The following is a 23,198-nucleotide window of genomic DNA, read 5'->3' as shown; positions in this document are numbered from 1 at the left end:
GAAAATTCATTCAGTCTTTAATACAGGAGAGATGATCAGTGGGGCTGAATTTTTACCTCCATCATTTAAACAAGGATTGAAGAATGGATAGAGTTTCTGAGTGAAAGACTGACCAGTGAAAGAGTAGATATGAGATCTGGACTTCACATCATAAAAGGAGACCAGACCCTCATCATAATCCACAAACACCCCCACCGTCTCCACCTTCTCTCTCAGTGTGAGGGGGACAGGGGGATCAGCACAAGCCCAGTACTGATTCTCCTTCCACAGTCTCACAGTCCAGAATCCATTCTGAGGAGTCGCTGTAATGCCTCCCTTCCTGTTAATGTTCTCTCGCACAACTCCTAAATCCCACTCAGTTTTCCCTCTGACCTGCACCTCATAATAAAATCTCCCTGAGGAGAAACTCTGCTTTCCCACAACACAGAGACCCGGATTAAACCTCTGTGGTGTATCAGTGAGTTTCTGCCGCTTGTCTCCATGTGTCACTTGTTTTCCAGCAGACAGGATGAGTCTGGGATTTGCTGTATCAGGATCCAGAGTCACATCCACTGAGAGAAACACACAGTGTGTGATGTGAGTTTGCAGGTAAAAAAGATTAAATCATCATCCAGTAGTGAGGATCATTTGTAGCATTTACATATCTTAACACGCATTTTAATAACAGGTAAACACCGGTTTCTGAGCAGAGAGAGGTTCCGTTTAGCCCCTTGATGGAAACTCCGTAGTGGCCACATGAGCTGTGGGAGTCACTTGCTGGTCGGACATTTTGAACTCCGACTCAACTTGTGGGACACCGTGGATGCGAGTTTCTTAAAATACTGCCACCGTTTACATTTGGCTAAGCAGGTAAGTGTTGTTTTACTAGACTAGGGATTTAACAGTGAAGCGCAGTTTACTGTTTCAAACGAAATATGGGTTCATTTTGTCCGACCACCAAAGCTAACATTGCTAGCGAGGCTACAGACTAGGGTCGCCACCCGTCCCGTAAAATACAGAATCGTCCTTTATTTGGCAATTAAATCTTGTGTCCCATATTGAACCGATACGGGATGCGATTTGTTCCGTATTTTCATAAATGTCCAATAGACATGTCTGTGTCACACATATCAACACTAAATCTAACAATAATGAACAAAATAAAACAGGAAATACTCCGTTGCGGGATCTACCCAGGACACAAACCCCTCCACTCTGTGTCCCGCTCTGTGCGTCTGGGCCTGGCTGCCTGCGTCACTGCGTGTGGCGCTGTCACGGTTGCCTAGAGACGGACAGACACACACCGGCGCTGCTCAAAAAACCCGGGCCTTTTAAAAATGTCTACCTCTCTCTCTGCACCATGGCACCTTGACCTTCAGTGATGTTGAGAGGGTAACCACAAAGCTCAACCTCATCCATAAAGTCAACATGGATGAACTTTATGATGAATGCTCCACAGCAAAGCCCATTCTGAAGAGGCTCAAAGAAGATGCTGAGGATGAATGGAAGTCCAAAGGTGTGGCTGCCAGGTGGGTGGCTCTCTTTCAAGTAGCTGACCTGCCTCACATGCTGTCTGTCATCAGCCACATCTTGAGCATCTCAGCATCCACTGGATATGTGGAAAGGGTATTTTCAAGAATGGCCAACAAATGGAGTGACTGCAGGAACAGGTGCTCCATGGGGTTCATAAGGAGTGAGCTCCTGATCACTCTAAACTTTGAGCAGTCCTGTTCAGAGTTTTACAACAGCAATTTGAAAGACAAAGAGTTACTCAGTGCAGCAAGGAAAACAAGAAGTACACTTGGAAAAAGAAGTGAGGGAAATCTGTTGACTGTTTAAATCCGGTCTACTCCACAGACAAGAGAAACACAACAGTTCCTGATGAACTCAGGACTGTTGAGGGAAGGAGTAATGTTTTGCACTTTCTTGTTTTCTGCATTCTTGAATAAGCAGACATACATGTTTGTTGTGTTTTTGTTGTTTTTTGTTCTCTTTTTTCCTCTCTAAGTAAAAATGTCCCCAAGGTTCACAAAGAGAGTCCCTACACCAAGAACAGTTATGCACTTACATTTACAGTGATATTAAGTTCTCAATATATTTAGATTATATTTTAAAAGTTCATTGTTGCCCACTTGTACATTATACACTTTTACAGAATTGGCAATAAAGCATTTCAAGCTTTAAGTATGAGTAATTGCTTTCTTGATTACCCCTTTACTAAAAACACCTACAAAATAAAACATACCACTGCTGTGGGCACCCCACCCCATGGGAGTCGTGCCCGTGGTGGTCATGGCCCCAAGGAGCCATGGTGGGCGTCCCTTATTTTCATTTCTGAATGGTGGCAACCCTACTACAGACGGCACTCCAAGCTTAGTGACCCTCAAAAGAATTCTTGCACAAACACGACTTTATGCTAACTTTAATGTGTTGGAACGCACTGCGTGTGTTTATAATGCATTGTAATTGAATTATGGTGTAGTTTTGTTTGAGGAGGAAATGATGCCCATGAGCACTGGGATGAGGGGGAGGGGTGACCTGGTTCTGCAGTTAGCAGTAGCTGTGCAGTGAACGCAAACGCGGGGCGATTTGTCAGTCAGAAATGTTACAATTCTGCAGATCCAAGCCAGTTTATAGTGCCATGTGGGAAACTCGCTGATTAAAGTGAAGGGGCTTCGAAGTTGGTTAGACTTGGGCCCAGGAGAAGAGCACAGTCTTCCCAGTGCCTCCCGAATGGACGCTGCGGCAGGAATGGAAATGCTAGCGGTGGGCAGCTTGATCTAAAGTATCGATCTAAAGTATCGATCGTATCTCCATTAAAGCAACTCAGAATGGTATGTTTCCTTGTGCCAGCTGTTTACACTAAAGGGTCGATTCAACAAAGATCTTATTTAACCTTTTCATGTGTGAAATGTGAGGAAAAATAGTCCAAGTTTTAAGATTTTGTAGGATTGTTTTCATTATTCAAAATTGTGCTTAAATTGAAATCCATTTAAGTTACTCAGAACATTCTGTCTTATTTAAGTCATTTAACTGTCCATGCATGTGGGGGAAAATGTCCCATTCTCAGTTCATGCTGAACCATATCAGTTATAAAACACGAACATCTATATTTTCATACATATACATGTATCTGCAATTGCTTAATTATCGGAGATTAAACTAATGTATTCTTTTGAAAACTGGTTAAAATATTAAACATTTTCTTATACTAGCTTCACTGAGGTGTTAAGGTTCTATTGCTTTTATTATAAAATTAATACTTTGGCTGCTGCTCAGATTAAGAAAGCAATTTGAAGACATCACTCTGGGCTGTGATCACCTAAGACTTTGGCTTTATTTTGTCAAATGTTTTTGAACCAAGTCTGACTATTTCCCGCTCTTTATTTTGCTCTTGTTTTCAGACTTTGTTACTTTGGGTGGTTGTCTTCTCCAAAGAAGCCAGACGAATACAGCTTGCTGTAGCAGAATCTGTCAGTGAACTGATTGATGGACTGAAAGAGAGACTTGGACTTGAAGGTGATTTCTCACTCCAGTTTGAGGATCCAGATTTTGGCAATGCATTATGCAACTTGACAATGTCTGAATTACCAGCTGAGCATGCAGTCCTGCATATTATGCGGGACTGTAATTCATCTCTACTTAACCAATCCAGTGACCATTCGATTGGTTCAGTCTCCGCTCTTGATACAGCCAGTGTTCACTCTGAGCATTTCAGGTCTAGCTCAGACTCTATCCAGAGCAATTTAAGGCATGTTGCTGAGCATCTCTCTCCGTTCCCGATCCCTAAGTTCTCATATGATGTTGAGTTGAAATTGCGTAAGGGTAAGGAGATGTACGAAAAGTCAAAGAAGGGTCTTGACGTGACAAGAGACAATAAAATGGGCATTTTGGATAAAATTGCACAGGCAATTTTTGAAATCAAAAGCTACCCTGACAAAGATGAACTTCAATCAGTTGCCTCTTCCCTGGTTCTTAAGGAGCTAGGTAGCATCACAGGCTATGAAGGATGGAAAACAAGTATCCAGTACAAGCTTGGAAACTACAGGTCAAAGCTGCACCAGGCAGGCTGGAATGAGGTGGATGTGAACAGGAAAAGAAAAGGTGGAGATGAGGATGACCGCCTGTTCACCCTGAAAAAGCCCAAACATGGAGAGGTCAACCATGTTCCAGATTATCCACAACACCATGATGATTCTACTCTTGAAGAGTTGCTCTGGTTGATGAAATGAAGAAGAAAAAGAACCTGACAATAATGCGGCACAAGCTGGAGCTGACATCTTCCCTTAGGCGGAGAGAGGTAGTAGAGGGGCAGCCTATGGTATCCGAGGTCCAGGAGAGATGGCCTGCGCTGTTTTCCTTTGAGGAGGTAAGATTGTGCTCATTTATTTCCTAATTTTATTGTTCAAATGCCTAATGCAGTGTGTGTGTAATTGGGTAGGTCTGATTTTACCACATTGTCTATAACTGACAAAATGCGCAATCTGTTATAAGCTATATTGGCAAGCTATACTATACCATGCTTTCGTCTAAACCGGGGAACAGGGGCGCTGCAACCTCTTACTCTTGGTGTGCGCCCTCTTACCGAAATGCCGATTGAACCCCAAGTCACACTTAGGCCATGCACTTATATGCTACTGCACAATATGCAGTCTTTCTCAAAATGATCTTTTCTCCGTGAAAACATCCCAGCAACACCACGTGACAATGTGTCTGATCATCAAATACATTATAATGACTCCATTCCAATCATAGTAGATACACCATCAAATGGTGCAAAAATGATCCGAATTGGCCTTTTCCAGACCGAGGCGCCATGTTGTTTAGTTGTTTACTTGTTGCAGCTGCTCTCGCGAGATTTGACATAGGTTACATACAAGGTCAGCTGACTTGTCGAGAGAGATTTCTCGAGACTGAATGATGTTTCACCCACCGGCATGGGAGCTTTGGACAGAAGAAGTTTGTGAGTTGTTTTTGTTGACACTTGGGCATTTAAAGATGTCATCCAGCGGCACGAAATGGAAGAAAGCCAAAGACTGTCCGGGACAGAAGAAGATGACTTCTTTTTTCTGTCACAAAGCGGATAAAGATGTTTCCGATGGCGAGATCGCAACAATCGAGGGATTAGTCTGTGCTGCCAATTGAAGCTCATTGAAGCTGTCGTGCTCATTGAAGGACGCGCCAACCCAGCGCTGTGACAGCGGCGTCGCGGAATCCGTGATGAACAAAGACAGATGTCTTGCTCTGATGAAGGCACTGATGCCCCTTTTACACCAAAGCAGTTCTAGGGCTGGTTCGGGGCCAGTGCTTAGTTTGGAACCGGGTTTTCTGTTTTCACTGATAAAGAACTGGCTCTGGGGTGAGAAAAACTGGTTCCAGGCTAGCACCAACTCTTTGCTGGGCCAGAGGAAAGAACCACTTATGTCAGCGGGGGGGGCGGAGTTGTTAAGACCAACAACAATAGCAAGATCGCAAAAGGTCACCATTTTTAAGCAGCGAGAAGCAGCAGCTGTACAAACGCGAAGTCATCCATTATTATTGTTGTTGTTGCTGCTGCTGCTTCTTTTCCGTGTTGTTGTTGCTACGATGTTCGCGCCAAGGTTTATACAAACGCAGTGACGTAACTGACGTATACAGTGACGTAATGACGTGGCTCCGCGTAGCACCCCGAGCTATGGAAAAGCAAACTGGTTCTCAGCTGGCTCGCAAGTTGAACGAGTTGTGAACCAGCACCAGCACTGGCCCCGAACCAGCCCTGGAACTGATTTGGTGGAAAAGGGGTATGAGTGTTCAGTGGAGAAGCAAAATGAGAAAAAGGCCAAGTTCCAGGAAAAGTTCGTGTGCGTGTATATGTGTATAAAAAAAATAATAATAATTTTTTTTAGCACTGTGGCAGCGGGGGCGTGGTCAAGCACCGGTCTGTGACAGGAGGGCGGAGTCAGGGAAGGTAAGTGGCAGAATCACTTCACCTGAGAGCAATTAACCTGTGTTTGTGTGTCTTCCCAGGGACCGCGCCCTATTTAGGGAGGGAGAGCGAGAGCAGAGGAGATCTCTCCCGAACCAGACATCTGATGTGTGTGTGTCTGGTTTAAACCGATTGTGTTCCCTGAAAAGTGGAAGCAATAAAACGATTTGTTGAACCTGATCTCTGTCCTGCCGTCCTCTGTGCTCCACCCACACCTAGGGAAAGCCACAGTGGTGCTGAAACCCGGGAAATGGAGCACCAACCCAGCAGCCCCATGGAATCCTCCCCGTTCACCGACCTGGTCCACGCCCTCGCCACGGCTCAGCAAAGCCAGCACCAGGCGCTCGTCACACTCCGAAAGGAACAAGAGCGGCGCTTCGATGCCCTGGTGCTGGCCCAGCAAGAAGATCGCAAGGCGTTCCGGCGTCTCCTCGCGTCGGCGGGGCCCACCAGCGCTCCGGCCGCGGGCCCGTCTCCCCTCACCTTAACTAAGATGGGCCCGCAGGATGACCCCGAGGCTTTCTTCACGTTATTCGAGCAGGTCGCTGAAGCCTCGGGGTGGCCGATGGAGCAGCGCGCGGCGCGCCTCCTCCCCCTCCTGACGGGAGAGGCGCAGCTGGCTGCACTACAGCTCCCCGCCGATCGCCGGCTGGCCTACGCCGACCTTCGCCGGGCTGTCCTTCAGCGCGTGGGGCGCACGCCGGAGCAGCAGCGCCAGCGCTTCCGCGCGCTGCGGATGGAGGAAGTCGGCAGCCCGTTCGCGTTCGGCCAGCAGCTCCGGGACGCCTGCTGGCGGTGGCTGAGGGCCGAAGATCGCGACGCCGAGGGAATCGTCGATCAGGTGGTACTGGAACAGTTCATCGCCCGCTTACCAGCAGGAGCCGCGGAGTGGGTCCAGTGCCACTGCCCGGCGTCGCTGGATCAGGCAGTCGAGCTGGCGGAGGATCATCTGGCGGCTGTCTCGGCGGCAGGACAGCAGATGTCGACATCTCTTCTCTCCTCTTCTCTTTCTCTCTCTCTCTCCCCTCCTTCTGTGTCCCGTCCTCGCCCCATTCCCCCACCGCGGAGGCGGGGGCCGGCACCACCCCTGCCGGCCCGCCGCACCCGCGGTGCCCTCCCGTTTCTCCCTTCTGTGTCTGTCTCTCCCCCACCTCAGGTGAGTGAGCCCCAGAGCACCGGTGCAGAGGGGAAGCCCGGGCCGGTTTGCTGGCGCTGCGGGGAACCGGACCACCTTCAACAGCAGTGCACAGCAATGGAAGTGGGCGCGGTGGTTCGGATCCCCGACGCGCCAGAGGCCGCCCTCGATCGGGCCGGAGCGTATCGCATACCGGTGAGTATCCAAGGGGCTACATATCAGGCATTGGTGGATTCTGGTTGTAATCAGACCTCAATTCGCCAAAGCCTGGTTCAAAACGAGGCATTGGGGGGAGCACAGGGGGTGAAGGTTTTGTGTGTGCACGGGGATGTTCACAGCTACCCTTTGGTGTCGGTCCATATTATTTTCAGAGGGGAAAAATTTATAGTGAAGGCGGCGGTTAATCCTCGCCTTACCCACTCGTTAATTTTGGGGGCTGATTGGCTGGGATTTCGGGGTTTAATGACGCGCCTAGTAGAGAGTGGGTCCTGCCAGTTGACAGGGGGAGGTCCCGGTGTCGTTTTGGCGGGAGCAGCTGTCGCAGAGCCGTCTACGTCATCTCCGCGTCAGGGTGAGGAGCCACCGGCTCCTCCTCTCTCTATTGGGGAATCCCTCGCGGATTTCCCATTGGAGCAGTCGCGAGACGAGACTCTGCGGCATGCGTTTGACCAAGTGAGAGTAATCGATGGTCAAACGCTCCCGCCGAACGCCACCCCATCCTTCCCCTACTTCGCGATTATGAAGGATAGGTTATACCGAGTGACGCAGGACACTCAAACTAAAGAGCGAGTCACGCAGCTTTTGATTCCAAAGAGCCGCCGGGAATTGGTATTCCAGGCGGCTCACTTTAATCCCATGGCTGGACACTTAGGGCAGGATAAAACACTAGCCCGAATAATGGCCCGATTCTATTGGCCGGGGATTCGCGGCGATGTCCGTAGGTGGTGTACGGCATGCCGCGAATGCCAGTTAGTAAATCCAGCGGCCATTCCAAAAGCGCCATTGCGCCCTCTACCGTTAATCGAGACCCCGTTTGAAAGAATTGGGATGGATCTCGTCGGGCCATTAGATCGGTCAGCACGAGGGTACCGCTTTATATTAGTTCTAGTGGACTATGCAACGCGATACCCGGAAGCAGTGCCTCTGCGCAATATCTCAGCACGCAGTATTGCAGAGGCACTCTTCCGCGTCATCTCCCGAGTTGGAATCCCGAAAGAGATTCTGACTGATCAAGGCACTACGTTTATGTCACGAACACTACGCGAACTGTATGGGTTATTGGGGATTAAGCCGATCCGCACCAGTGTGTATCACCCACAAACGGACGGTTTAGTAGAACGGTTCAACCGCACCCTCAAAAATATCATTAAGAAATTCGTAAGTGAGGACGCACGTAATTGGGATAAGTGGCTCGAACCCTTGCTGTTCTCAGTGCGAGAGGTCCCTCAAGCCTCCACGGGGTTCTCCCCGTTCGAATTATTATATGGGCGTAAGCCGCGCGGCATCCTGGACGTGCTGCGGGAAAATTGGGAGGAGGGACCTTCACAAAGTAAGAATGAAATTCAGTACGTTATGGACCTGCGCGCAAAACTCCACACGCTCACCCACCTAACTCAGGAGAATTTGCGGCAGGCCCAGGAACGGCAAGCCCGCCTGTACAACAAGGGTACGCGCCTTAGAGAGTTCACACCGGGAGATAAAGTACTCGTACTCTTGCCCACGTCGAGCTCCAAATTAATCGCCAAGTGGCAAGGACCCTTTGAGGTCACACGGCGAGTCGGGGACGTCGACTATGAGGTGAGGCAAACAGACAGGGGTGGGGCGCTACAGATTTACCACCTCAATCTGCTCAAACTCTGGAACGAGGAGGTCCCCGTGGCGTTGGTGTCGGTAGTTCCGGAGAAGGCGGAGCTGGGGCCGGAGGTTCAAAAAGGGGATTTGGCATCACGTACCTCTCCGGTCCCCTGTGGAGACCACCTCTCCCCGACCCAACTCACGGAGGTCGCCCAGTTGCAGGCCGAGTTTTCGGATGTGTTCTCGCCCCTGCCCGGTCGCACTAACCTCATAGAACACCACATAGAGACACCCCCGGGGGTGGTAGTGCGTAGCCGCCCTTATAGACTACCCGAACACAAAAAAAAAGGTGGTTCGGGAAGAACTTCAGGCCATGCTCGAAATGGGCATCGTCGAGGAGTCCCACAGCGACTGGAGCAGCCCGGTGGTCTTGGTTCCCAAGGCCGACGGCTCGGTCCGGTTCTGTGTGGACTATAGAAAAGTCAACGCGGTGTCTAAATTCGACGCGTACCCGATGCCTCGTATTGATGAGCTGCTCGATCGACTAGGCACGGCTCGCTTTTACTCGACACTGGATTTAACGAAGGGATATTGGCAGATCCCCTTGACTCCATTATCCCGGGAGAAAACGGCCTTTTCCACACCGTTCGGCTTACACCAGTTCGTCACACTTCCGTTTGGGCTGTTTGGGGCGCCCGCTACGTTTCAGTGGCTGATGGACCGGGTCCTCCGGCCCCACGCCACCTATGCGGCCGCCTACCTGGACGACATTATCGTTTATAGTAACGACTGGCAGCGGCACCTGCAACACCTGAGGGCCGTCCTTAGGTCGCTGAGACGGGCGGGACTAACAGCCAACCCAAAGAAGTGTGCGATTGGGCGGGTGGAAGTACGGTATCTGGGCTTCCACTTGGGCAACGGGCAGGTGCGTCCCCAAATTAATAAGACAGCAGCGATTGCGGCCTGCCCGAGGCCCAAGACCAAAAAGGGGGTGAGACAGTTCCTGGGGCTGGCTGGCTACTATCGTAGGTTTATACCTAATTATTCGGACGTCACCAGCCCGCTGACTGACCTCACTAAAAAGGGGGCGCCAGATCCGGTCCAGTGGACGGAGCAGTGCCAGCGGGCTTTCTCTGAGGTAAAGGCTGCACTGTGTGGGGGGCCACTTTTACACTCCCCTGACTTCTCTCTCCCTTTTATGTTACAGACGGATGCGTCGGACAGAGGGCTGGGGGCCGTTTTGTCCCAGCAGGTGGAGGGGGAGGATCGCCCGGTCCTATACATCAGCCGGAAGCTGTCAGTGCGTGAGGGGCGCTACAGCATGATCAAAAAGGAGTGCCTGGCGATCAAATGGGCGGTCCTCGCCCTCCGGTACTACCTGCTGGGGCGCTCTTTCACCCTCTGTTCGGACCACGCGCCCCTCCAATGGCTCCACCGCATGAAAGATGCCAACGCGCGGATCACCCGTTGGTATCTGGCACTCCAACCCTTTAATTTCAAGGTGGTCCACAGGCCGGGGGCGCAGATGGTCGTGGCGGACTTCCTCTCCCGTCAGGGGGGGGGGGGAGTCGGCTGCGGGCCGGACGGCTGCCCGGCCTGAGTCGGGCGGTGGGGGTATGTGGCAGCGGGGGCGTGGTCAAGCACCGGTCTGTGACAGGAGGGCGGAGTCAGGGAAGGTAAGTGGCAGAATCACTTCACCTGAGAGCAATTAACCTGTGTTTGTGTGTCTTCCCAGGGACCGCGCCCTATTTAGGGAGGGAGAGCGAGAGCAGAGGAGATCTCTCCCGAACTAGACATCTGATGTGTGTGTGTGTGTGTCTGGTTTAAACCGATTGTGTTCCCTGAAAAGTGGAAGCAATAAAACGATTTGTTGAACCTGATCTCTGTCCTGCCGTCCTCTGTGCTCCACCCACACCTAGGGAAAGCCACAAGCACGCTTACATTTTTTGCATGGTTTCAAACTTTGTGATTTTGGGTTGGATTCCAAATTTAGAGTGTTTACTTTTTTAGTTTCCTTTTAAAGAAAATAATTTTGCTCTGGAATTATTTTTTTCATTTTGAACAACTAACTTTACCTTATTCTAGTATAAGAAAACAACAGATTTCTCTGGTGAATGTTTAATACTTTACATTTGATTCATTTGAATTATAAATTTCTATTTGAATCATGAGGAATTAGTATTGTGTAATTTGAATTGAGGTATTAGAATTTGATTTAAGCGTTTGTGACAGTTTTATTTTCTTTTTCAATGTTGACAAACAATTTTGTTACAATTTCCCTCTCAGATAGCCTCAGAATGTCCCATTGTAGCATCAATTTTTCAAAGGCTTCGCACGGCGGAAGGGGGGGGGGGGACACCCCTGCACCATCTCCCCCCGCCATGGTGAGTGCCCTCATACTAGATTTTTCTAAAAAAAAACCTGCTATACCCTGCCCTACCACTCCACTACAGGCCACTCCACACACTCCAACTCACTACACTATCAGCCCCACAATTCATAATAGAATTTGTCCTCCCAAGGAGTATGTCCCCTAATTCAACTTTTAAATTGGAACAATTTTTTTTCTTTTTTCTGTGCGTTTGTGTAGTTTGTTGTTTATTTGAGTGTTTTGTCCGCCGGTTGTGGTGTAGCTCCGGACCCAGTTTTGGACGTTGGTTCCCTCCAGGCCTTGGTTAGCTGTGGGTGATGCCTGTGCTCCCAGCTATGGACTGCAGTGAGCTCGTTGCTCATTTTAACATCGTGGTTGTCTAGCGCTCTATGCTTTAATGCTTGGCGTGATGTTCCGAGCGATGTTGCTCGGTGGCGTCATGGCGGTTGTGCAGGCAGTTTAGGACATACTGTGGGTGGTAGACAAGGGCAACTGGATTTGCTTGAAGATTCTTGAAAACGTTTCACCTCTCATCCGAAAGGCTTCCTCAGTTCTGTCTGACTAATAGGGAGTATCAGATAATATCTGATACTCCCTATTAGTCAGAGAGAACTGAGGAAGCCTTTCGGACGAGAGGTGAAACGTTTTCAAGAATCTTCAAGCAAGTCCAGTTGCCCTTTTCTACCACCCACAGTTTACTATGACCTGGATGATTGAGAATCTTCACAGATAGGTTTAGGGCATACCAGCGCTCTGCATGGCGGTGCTTCTGTGCTCGCTTTGTGGATCCATGGTGTGGTGTTCAAGCCATGTTGCTGGGGCGTCACGGTGGCTGTGCTGGCGGTGTGGGACTTGTTTTTGTGCGCCTTTTGGTGGGACTGTGGTTGCTACACCACTGGAATGACATCCTGACCCCTATTTAGTGGACTTTTATTTATTTATTTATTTTCTCTCTGTCTAGAAAGGCGCTATATAAATTGAACCTGTTTATTATTATTATTATTATTATTATTATTATGGCGGCACGGTGGTGTAGTGGTTAGCGCTGTCGCCTCACAGCAAGAAGGTCCTGGGTTTGAGCCCCGTGGCCGGCGAGGGCCTTTCTGTGTGCAGTTTGCATGTTCTCCCCGTGTCCGCGTGGGTTTCCTCCGGTTGCTCCGGTTTCCCCCACAGTCCAAAGACATGCAGGTTAGGTTAACTGGTGACTCTAAAATTGACCGTAGGTGTGAATGTGAGTGTGAATGGTTGTCTGTGTCTATGTGTCAGCCCTGTGATGACCTGGCGACTTGTCCAGGGTGTACCCCGCCTTTCGCCCGTAGTCAGCTGGGATAGGCTCCAGCTTGCCTGCGACCCTGTAGAACAGGATAAAGCGGCTAGAGATAATGAGATGAGATGAGATTATTATTATTATTATTATTGATGTGTCATAGTCAGATTAATTGTTAGTCCTTAGGATTTGTCTTTACGGATGCCAGTGAAACAATGAAACTTTTTTGCCAAAACTAAATTATATACATTTTTATAGAGTAATTGTATTGTAGCTTCCTAGGAATGTTCTGTTAAGAAAAAAAAAAACCTAACAGAATCATTATTGTCCAATTAATTATATTATTTTATTGTTTGTATTCATATATCTGAAGAATTTAATCGAATCACCAGCAAAGACCTCCTGGGGACTTTCACTACATCCCTTGACAAATATGTGCCTCGCCTGCTTCGACTGTACCGGGCTAGGGAAGGCAGGCTTTGGTCAGAAGATGGAACACCTCCTTGATAACCTTGATGAACAGCTAAGTGATGTGCCTGAAACTAAAAGCATTCATAAGTTGAGGGAAAATAACCCGTCATGCTTTTCAACTGCCAAACCTTGAGCACTTGCTGTGTTCAGTAGCCAAAGAAGACGTGACCGCCCATGCCTCTTTCCTTTGTTGAAAATATGAAATATTTGCCCAGGATTATTAGGAAAGCATGAATATACTTTTTTCATTCCAGAGAGACAGAAAAGATAAAAGATGCTTTGATGGACACGCATCAGCAAAAATTGATGGTACTTTGCTTTGATGTTCTGAATTGAAACAGAAAATGATCACAGTATTTCTGATTTGTAAAAGTACAAATAAATGCAGGATTGCAGTGGAATTTCTTTCCCTCTTTCCTTTTGCATTTTGTATAAATTCACTTTGGCACTATACTAACTGATATGCTTGTGTGTTTTCCACTGGGTACTGTTAGACATCGGACATTGTGTCTCACCGAAAGACAGCAGCATTGAGGGGCCTGCCTATTTTTGTTCGGGATGACACAGCTAAATTCTTCTTGAAGTGTTCGGTGAGTAATAGCAAGTTTATTTATATAGCACATTTCCTACACAGGTAATTCAATGTGCTTTTTTTTAAACTTCCACAAGCTGAATGGCAAGGGTCAGTAGCATGTTACTAAAATTTAGGTTGGAATAAGAAGAAATGCATTTTGTCTTTCAGTTTTCTTTAACACTCAATCATGTTTGTTACTTCTCTTCAGGACACTGACCCTGAAGAACGAGTGCTCAGAGGTGGGTCTGTTGCCATCCTCACTGTCCTCGAAGACAATGATGCTGCCGTTTCACCAAATGTGCGAGACATGGCAATTGTGTTGGAAAGGGCCATTGTGCTCCATGACCTACCAGACCTCAGCACTGCCTTTGCATACCTCTTTGGCCTTCTGTATGCCATGAACATTGATTATCCAAAGGAGATGAGGTATACCTTTGAAGCACTTCAGACTATCTTTTTTTTTTTAGCTTGGCTCTCAATGCTCACAGCACATAAGGGGTCTCAAAACAAAGCTATTGCTGTGAGCTAGTCATTTTAAGCATGCAGATCTCTGCCTCTGAAACAAAGATTCATGAAACTTTTGGAGATGTCAGCTACCAGTTCACAAGTGGTGCATATACTGTGTTTCCACTGTTCATGTTTGCTGTTGGTGCTCAAGTAAAACTTGGGTGGATGCACTATCTTGCATGTGCAGTCATTTTAAGCATGCAACTCCAGTTTGCCTGTGAAATATACATTTTTGGTATTGTTGGATGTCAGTTCAGGGCTCGAAATTCGCGATGGTCCGGTCGCCCGAGGCAACTTAATTTGTCATTTGGCGGGTAATTCCTGTCACTAGCCAGCCTGGCTGGCTAGTTGAAAATAAAAAATATATATGAAACGAAGATTCATACTAGGGCTGTGCGATATATCGAATATACTCAATATATCTCTGAAAATTCTGTGTGAGATACATAAAATTATTATATTGTAAACTATCGAGTATTTTATGGTCATCTGCCGACTTGCGTTTGTTTCATGTTTGTTGCATTTGTTTAAAACCTTTTCCGGTGGTTTTCTCCCTGTCCCTCAGGCAGTAACGTGAGAGGCTGCCTAAGGGTAAAAAAAAAAAAAACAATAACGTTACACACTCTCCAACCAATCCCGGGCGACATCTAGGTGCTGAAAGGAACTTGCGGGAAGATTTTCTAGTTTCGGTTTACAGCGCTGACTCAGTTCGTGCAATCACTGGTGTTCCATAGGCTACCGTGTAAGCTCTGTCAATTTCAGCGACAAATTAAAAAGGGAAGCGGACTAATTGGTTCCTAAAAGAACTAGTAAGGGGTCAGTCATCTGGCATTTTTTTGGATATCGCAAGGAGGACGTGGAACAGCAAATGCCAATTTGTAAAGTGTGCAAAAAAACCCTGTCATCACGAAAGGCAGCAGCACTACAAAGCATGTTGGACATATTTTGGGTGCTATAGTCATGATAGTAAGTATATTTGTTTTCAATACTCATACACCAAGTTGCCAAGTTTTCCAATATATTATTATTTGTTGATATTATATTATGGTGCTCTGTGTTGTTCTCATTTATGTACTTAACAACAGTATCAAAATATTCGGGTCTTGAAATAAATGCACATTAGTCATGAACAATGGTAACTACTCTCTTTTGCGTTATTTTTGACAGAAGTAAAATTCATACATGAACAAATTTTGGCTAGTTGATTTTCTGTTTGGCTGGTTACTTTGGAAGGTAACTAGTCCGGCTGGCTGGTGGAAAAAAAAAAAGAATTTCGAGCCCTGCAGTTACCAAGAGGTGGTGGAGCTTTATAATTTTTTATTATTTAATTCTTTGATTCAAAGACCTTTTAAACGCATTTGAAAAAATGCACGTGTTGTGCGACGTAATTCAAGATGTTTTTGGATGCGTTTGTCTCGATCATTTTACAAGATTTGTAAGAGGCACATAACCAGTGTTTTGCCTGTTCAAGTTTGTTACTAAAATATAGATGAAAGTCTTCCGGATTTACCCGGAAATCCGGATATTTGACAAAACTCTTGAAAATCTCCAGTTTCCCGAATGGAGAAATGTATTTTTCGGATTTTTCGCGTTCCTAGACGTGGCGTAATACTTCGCATCGTCCTTGCATGGGCGCAGTCCTTAAATAGCCCAAACACAGTTCATTGATTAAAGACAGGTGTTCTTTGATAACGGCGCGCGTGCCGAGCTCGTTAGCGCGCCTTCAGGTGCACGAGCTAAGGCGCGCGCAGGACTGACACCGTTCTGTGCAACACAATCGCACTAGAAAGCATGTTCAAGCTGCCAGTGGAGCTGCAGTCTTTTTAGTTGCGAATTACAAGTATTTCCTCTTGTGTGAATAATTCGCCATGTCAAAACAAGCAAAACTTTCCTCCTTCTTTCGACGTCAAGTGAGTTCAGCAATTTATTATATATTTTTTCCATCAAAGTTACATTTTGTGGCTTTGAAGCCAAGTTTTAGTGCCGTTTCTAGAACACAACATCAAGAAAACATGGAAGAAACAGCAATAATGGAAGAGCCGGTTTCTAAGCTACCTAAAACTAGCAATGGTAATTTATTTTTTGTTACATAATGCACTCGGCTGCCAGTCAGTGTGTGACACACACACACACCGTACGCCCCTGATTTACATGAGAAATTTGGTATTCATTGGTGTGTTTAAATTTACAGACAATACTAACTAATGTAAACAATTGGCTTCAACTCGCATAAATATGAATTAGAAATTTTTAGTTCACTTTAGCTTCTGCAAACGCACAACTCTACTAAAAGATTGATGAACGAGGCTCAATGTCCCCAACACTGAAACCTGAAAGCTTTAGAAACTCTAACAGACCTTTACTTTTTAACAGTACTGTTTTGGGATTTTGCTGACTTTACCTTCAACTGTCTGATTTTTTTCAAAGTAATGAACTGTGTAGCAGGAAAATCACCGCGTTTTCTAAATGCACTCCTGAAATTTACGAGGGGAATTAAATTTGATATTTTTGACAGGTTAATCATTAATGTACATGAAAAAGGCTTAAAAGTTAGAACTTGTTTTAGTGAAAATAAGTACTAGAATGCAGGGTTTTGCGTGCTATGTTATTAAAATTTTTTTCGGGGGACGTTGCCCCCCCCATCTTAGTTTGACTTTCAAAAGTTCAGGATTTTTTTCTTTGCTCCACTTTCATCTCTCCTAAAATTTCAATGTATGTGCAATTTTAAACTTGTCTAGTTCATTGTGATTAGCGCTCATTTAGAACTTCAAGATACACTTGGACAGGCAATTATTTTATGTATGCATGTCCTGTTCATCACGATGTTTACCAAGAGGCATAAACATAGTGTCGGCTAACTTAACGCTTTGTGCACTTCATTTTATTTAAATATTAATTTATTTATTACAGCAGCATGCATTTTTATTGATTCATAAAGCAATATTTCTATCTCACTGAATCAAGAATTGTGTATTTATTCAGCAGGAATTTCTGTATTTGTTGAAGATAGAAATACATGTTATTGAAGCAAGAATTTCATGGTTAGCCTCACAAGATTATCAAAATTGTGAACAAGAAAATTAAAGTCTGCAGAACTCTTGTCTAAACTTGAAAACTAGTAATAGTCAACGACAGTAGTCAAAAGTTGAGACAATTCAAAAATCTATTGCATCATGTTGCCTTGATAATTTGAGTTTTCTCAACATTTTCGTTTTTACAGTGTAGTGAGGAGGATAATGAGAGACATTAAGACTTCCTTTTAGCTGGAGAGATCTACAGATGAAAATAAGTCTGGTGATGCAGTGGTGTAATGATGATCTGTATATTTTAATATGAGAGGAAACAGAAACCTCACTGTACCTGCATACTGCTGAATCCTCTTCAGTTCTGTGGAAACTAATTACAACAAAACATCACTTTCATTAGATTTCAGATGGTTTGTATAAAACACATTTTAGATTTATGTCACAAAAAAAGTTCATTCTGAAAATTTCTCACCTGTTTCTGTCAACTTCTCATTCAGGGTCTGCTGAAGCTGAGACAGAGCTGTCCTCACAGTGTCCCCACTCAGATCAGTGTTAATACTGATCTCAGTCCAGTTCTTGGTGTGTGGAGGGCTGCACATGGAGGAGTAAATCTACAGTAGAGCAGGAGAGAGGAGAAATCCCTCAGCATGGTGAGTGTTGTTCTGTGATGTTCTGCATTGCCAGTGAGCAGAGAGAGGAACACTGACCTGTAGGAGGTGGAGATGCTCCTCAGTGTGTGAGAGCTGTTCCAGCTCAGTGTCTCTCCTCTTTAGCACAGTGATTTCCTGCTCCAGCTCTTTAATGAGTCCTTCAGCCTGCCTCTCTGCTGCTCTCTGCTTCTCCTCCATCACCTTGAGCAGCTCAGCCTGACTTCTCTCAATGGAGCGAATCAGAGCAGTGAAGACTTCAACACTGTCTGCTTTCTCTTTCTCTGTGCTTCTCTAAAGGAGCAACACATTTTCACTTTCTTTACATCACACTGAATAATGAACTAATCTTTATTGCAGATCGTTAATTTCTACAGATTCAAGCAAACAGTACATAAACTATTTTCCACACACTTTGCTGAGCTCGACTGAGTGTTTGATCTCTTGGATCTTCTTCAGTCGGTCCTGAATCATCTGCTGCATGTCTGTCTGTGTTTTCCCCAACTGAGTCTGAGGACAGAGCAGAAGATAAATAATTGATATTTTTAATACTTTTGTACCTTTGTCCTGGAATTTGATCTCAGAAATTTCCAGTTTGCTCTACCACTGGATAAATTAATTTGTATTTTCTATAATAATGTCTAAATTTGATGTTAATGAGTGTTTCTCACCTTCCTCTCTCCGCTCTCCTCCTCTATAGGAACAGTGTTGTGATTCTTGTGGTCTGTCTCAGTGCAGGACTGACACACACACATCTGATCATCTCTACAGAACAGCTCCAGCGGTCTCTCATGTTTCTGGCATATGTAGTCCTCCAGGTTCTCCACAGGGTTTATTAGTTTGTGTTTTTTATGTTTGGGCATATTACTATGAAACTCTAGATGAATTTTACATAAACTTGCAGAACAATCCAGACAGGATTTCAGGGCCTTCAGCTTCTCTCCAGTGCAGGCATCACACAGAACCTGAGGTTTATCAGGACCACGTTTCTTCTTGAAGAGATCTGCAACCTCTCTCAGTGTTGTATTAATCTTCAGTTCAGGTTTCTTGGTGAATTTCTCTTTACATAATGGACAGTGACAGTGTTGACTCTTCTCCCAGCACTGTGTAAGGCAGCTCTTACAGAAGTTGTGTCCACATGGAGTGGTGACTGGATCAGTGAACACATCCAGACAGATCGAACACAGCAGCTGCTCTTCAGACAGGAGGCTGCTGGAGTCACCAGAAACTAGGGTTGAGAGAAAATAATGTTATACATTGTTTATAAATAGTGTAGAAATACTGGAATTTGTTTCAACCTTGTCTCTATTCAGTCAACTGCATCTGTAGCGTAGGTGTGAAAATCACGCACCAGAATTTCTCCACATTTTTCTGAACTGATACCAAAAAGGCTTTTCATTCTAAACTCACAATTGAAGTCTAAAGGCACTTGTCAGGGCGTCATTTTAATGTTTGTGGAAAAATATTTTTGTGGAATACCTTCATGAATTTTACAGTCAAGGGTATTTACAAGTGTACTGTAGATCTTACATCAGAAATAAAACCCAGAAGCTCCTGCGTTAATAATCATCAATATCAATGACAAAGTCGTTATCACCCCAGAGCTGATTATTTTTACATAAAACTGTTCATGCTTGAGTTCTTTATTCTTCTTATACAGAATCAGCGCAACACTCCAACAATAAAACACTTTTTTCTTTCACAAGGTCACACTTTTTTCATTCTGTAGTCACTCTAAATGTGGAACATGTGCAAAAATTCAAACTTTGTTCATGTCCAGATTCCCATATTTTTAATGTGGTCTCAGACTTTTGTACCTCACTGTGTATTCATCTTTTTTTTTATCATACATTGTTTTACATTATACATGTTTAGCTTTAAAAATGTTGTAAGGTTCCATTAAATTGCAGCCTGATCACAGCCATTTTATCCTGAGTATTTGTGCTGATTCTGATTAACAATTACATTCCATAATCATATACTTTAATTTAGTTTCATAGATATTCAGTTGTGCCTAAATTACTGACAAACATGAGATTTAAACACAGCGATCTTTTCTCTTTACTGTGAAAGTGTCACGCTTCCGGGCTCACCCAGCACTCAGGACTCCACTTCCCACAATCCCCCTCGCCCCAGTCACTACCACGTGCTCTCCGTCAGCCAATCCGGAGCCACTTCCTCTGAGCGGCTCCCCCGAGTTCTCATCACCATCACCTGTTCCATTCGGTCTCCGTTTGTATTGATTATTGGTGGGACATGGCGATTCATTTCCGCCAGTTCGTTCATGTCGGTCAGTTCAGCAAAGAAATTCGTTCGTTCAGTTCGTTCACGCGTTCATTTTGATGACGTCACACCAAAGCGGCACAACAATGGCTGTCGTCCGAAGTTTAGTTCATCTTGAGTGAACGAGAGGCGGCAGAGGTGCCATCCACAATAGATTTTCATACATTACAATGTGCTTGAGAAAAAGATGGAAGAAAAACATTATCCTAGCATTATCTGAAAAAGACTACATAAACAAAGCTCTGAAAGTTAATTAAATGTAGATGAGAATAAAGCTGTTTTTATATTTATTATATTTATTTTAGTAGAGCCATGGTCTGCCGGCTATGCAGTTGTTCTCTCAAACCCATTAAGCAAAAAAAAAAATTGCTTATTTAACAGCAACGCTCATTTCAGAGAATAAACAACTTTACAAGTCATCGTATTCAGCGAACAGTAGCCTGCGATGTCTCTCTGCTGCATTCATGATCATTCATTGTTTGGCCTGGTCATGGACATGGAAACGGTTGTTATGCACGAACATTCGATTGACGTCACGTCTAGCGAGACCTTTTCCAGCTGTTCGAGCAAGAGACCTCCTTGCAGACTGTTTCATGCAGTTGTTCAAACCCATTAAGTAACACCCATTTTGCTCATATTCAACAGCAACACTCATTACAAAGAACAAACCACTTTATTACAAATTGCATTAACATTAAAAAAACGAACACAGTATGCCGCGATCTCCAGAGCCACGTTCTTCATTGTTTATCACAGTCATGGAAACCGTTGCTATGCGCCCAGCCCAGTATGGCAGCAGGCAGGCTGGCTGCTGGCTGTTCGTTCGTTCGCGAACTGCTGAGCTCGTTCGCTGTGAACTGAAATGTATTGCTGAGTGAGAGCTCTAAACTGTAAACTAAAGACCTGGCATGTGTCAACGCTCTGATAATAGGGCTCAGATAGCCCTTAAAGAAGTAAAGTGGCGCTGCTCTGCACAGATCAAAATGCAAGTTGGACGCCCTTCTGCTACTGAACAGATCCTGCTGATTCGCCAACGACCGAGATTCAGCGACCGCCCTGCTGCCAGCGAGCAGAGACTGCTGATTCGCCAACGACCGAGATTCAGCGACCGCCCTGCTGCCAGCGAGCAGAGACTGCTGATTCGCGAACAACCGAGAACGAGAGGCAGCGCGAACTAGTTCTAGTCGTTCACTTCGAAGACTCGTTCAAAAAGAACGGTTCGTTCGTGAACGACACACCACTAGTATTGATACTCCTTTGCTTGTTTTGTTCCTCTCACAGTATCGCCTCTGCATTCCGTCAGACTACTGAGCGGTATTATTCTGATTGTAGTCCTGTGTCTGACCCTTTCTGCCTTCCGCTTTCCCCCGTTCCGCCCTTGTGTTTATATCGCCTGTGTTTTTCTGATTCCTGGTTCTTGGACTGTTGCCCGTTTCCTGACCACGATCTGTCTCGCGTTACAATCCTCCTCCAGGACAGTTTATTTTCTGACAAATTTAACTATGGATCTAATTATTGAATTATATCTTTATATAATTAAATATTCAGCTAATAAAATCTAAAACATCCTCCACAGATACACAATGTCAATCTACAGCATCAATAACTGGCTTTCTAAGATGTTCCTGCATTATAACACAAGTGTGAGATGAAAAGTGGCACAAAGTCACCAGAAAAACAATGAAACCATTCACTGAACTCATTTCTATAACCCTTCATTTCAGCCAAAATTTCACAATAGTCCTTCATTAAATGATGCTCATCCACCATGCAGTACAAGTCCCTGTGAATTAGTTGTTACGACAGAAATAGTAACTTACCACTGCATAACTATTTAATAAACATAAAAAATCATGTATGAGCTGTTTAACTTACATGAAAGTGGTTCTCCCATGCTTCTCCTTCTGTCTTTTGCTGGTGATGAAGATTCAGCCATTTTCTTCCTCCTGTGTTTTGAACCTTTTCAGTCAGAAATCACATCATTCAGTTCACACATGTAACAGTATGACGTGTTACTGATTAGTCTGTTTGACTCCACAGGCCTGTCTACAGTGTTAAACATCAGCAATGACACTGGAAGCATTTAGACTGTGATATAAAACACACGTAAACATTCTCATCTTCATTAGATTGTAATAAACACAGGATTTCACTGATCATTCTCACAACTCTCAGCTCAGGAACTGGATCATTCACAGATTCTCACTGACTGATCTGTTTCTATAAGTGTTTATGTTTCACCCAGTGATCACCTCTGGACTTCCAACACACACACACACACACACACACACACACAGTATAAAGTATAATTGTATTTTAACTTGTATTTCAGTGTTCATGCTGGAATCAGTTTAGTTTTGAGCAGTTAATAAAACACAGCAACCTTTAAACCTGTTTTTCAGCTTTGTTGTCTCAGTTGATCACTGATCATTAAAGACAGTTTTTAAACTAAACTCAATAAAAACACTTATAATCAGCTTGTATTTCAGTGTCAGTGTTTCAGCAGTGTGTTAGAGACTCTGTCTGACATTGTTAACATGTACAGTTTATCCTGATAAATCACACACTGACAAAACCTCTGAACTATAAAACATTCACTGAAGAACATACCTTTATTTTACTCGCCTCTTTTCAGGGAGTGAGAATTGTCTGTGTTTATATTTCAGAGTCGGTGAAAATCCTGCAGTTCATTTCAGAAATTAATGTGAAAATAAGGGTTTCTTCTCGATGTGAGCTGTAACTGCTGTCACTTGGACTTTAGTCACTTCCTTGTTCCCTTTGTAGGCCGGGACGTGCACAGGATTATAGAGGGGCAGGGGCTCAAAGTCAGAAAAAGGGCAGCAAGTGCATGATTTTTCCCCCGGTCCTTTCCAAAATATGGAAATGTAGAATTAAAATTAACGTACTAATAGGAAGGTAAGTACTTAGCTATGTGTCCTGTGTTGGTGAAAGTGATATGCAATTGCCATTTCTTTTGTGTCAGCAAAATTGTCACTCACATTATCATAGGCTTGGAAGACATGCAAAGCAATAAAACACTGGTGCATTATTAGGCTTTTTTATTGTTAAAGATTTAACATTGAACAGTGAAACCTGAACTTTGAACAAATAAGTAAATAGCCTAATGGACAAAATGATAAAAATCAGTCCTTCCTCTCATAAGGTAGAAGCCTAACATT

General features: G+C 44.9%; 1 protein-coding gene across 1 annotated transcript; it reads right to left on the bottom strand.

Annotated features, from left to right (window-relative positions):
* On the bottom strand, window positions 1-21,955 carry LOC132899947 (E3 ubiquitin-protein ligase TRIM39-like). Its single transcript, XM_060942008.1, has 7 exons — window positions 21,895-21,955; window positions 18,408-18,964; window positions 18,151-18,246; window positions 17,797-18,030; window positions 17,562-17,700; window positions 17,424-17,459; window positions 1-551 (listed from the first exon to the last, which is right to left on the bottom strand). Exons 1-7 carry the CDS (start codon window positions 21,953-21,955, stop codon window positions 7-9), a joined length of 1,668 nt encoding a protein of 555 aa, XP_060797991.1. The 3' UTR covers window positions 1-6.
* Window positions 21,956-23,198: the final 1,243 nt, after the last annotated feature.

Source organism: Neoarius graeffei, chromosome 1, assembly GCF_027579695.1.
Source record: "Neoarius graeffei isolate fNeoGra1 chromosome 1, fNeoGra1.pri, whole genome shotgun sequence".
Lineage (NCBI taxonomy): Eukaryota > Metazoa > Chordata > Actinopteri > Siluriformes > Ariidae > Neoarius > Neoarius graeffei.
This window is presented reverse-complemented; position numbering and strand designations above follow the sequence as displayed.

Excerpts from the sequence above, each read along its gene's own strand:
- LOC132899947 (XM_060942008.1), bottom strand. The coding sequence starts at position 21,955 with ATGGCTGAATCTTCATCACCAGCAAAAGACAGAAGGAGAAGCATGGGA. Across the intron at positions 18,247-18,407 it reads AGGAGAGCGGAGAGAGGAAG|ACTCAGTTGGGGAAAACACA; the intron begins GTGAGAAACACT and ends CTCTGTCCTCAG. Across the intron at positions 17,701-17,796 it reads AGCATCTCCACCTCCTACAG|ATTTACTCCTCCATGTGCAG; the intron begins GTCAGTGTTCCT and ends GCTCTACTGTAG.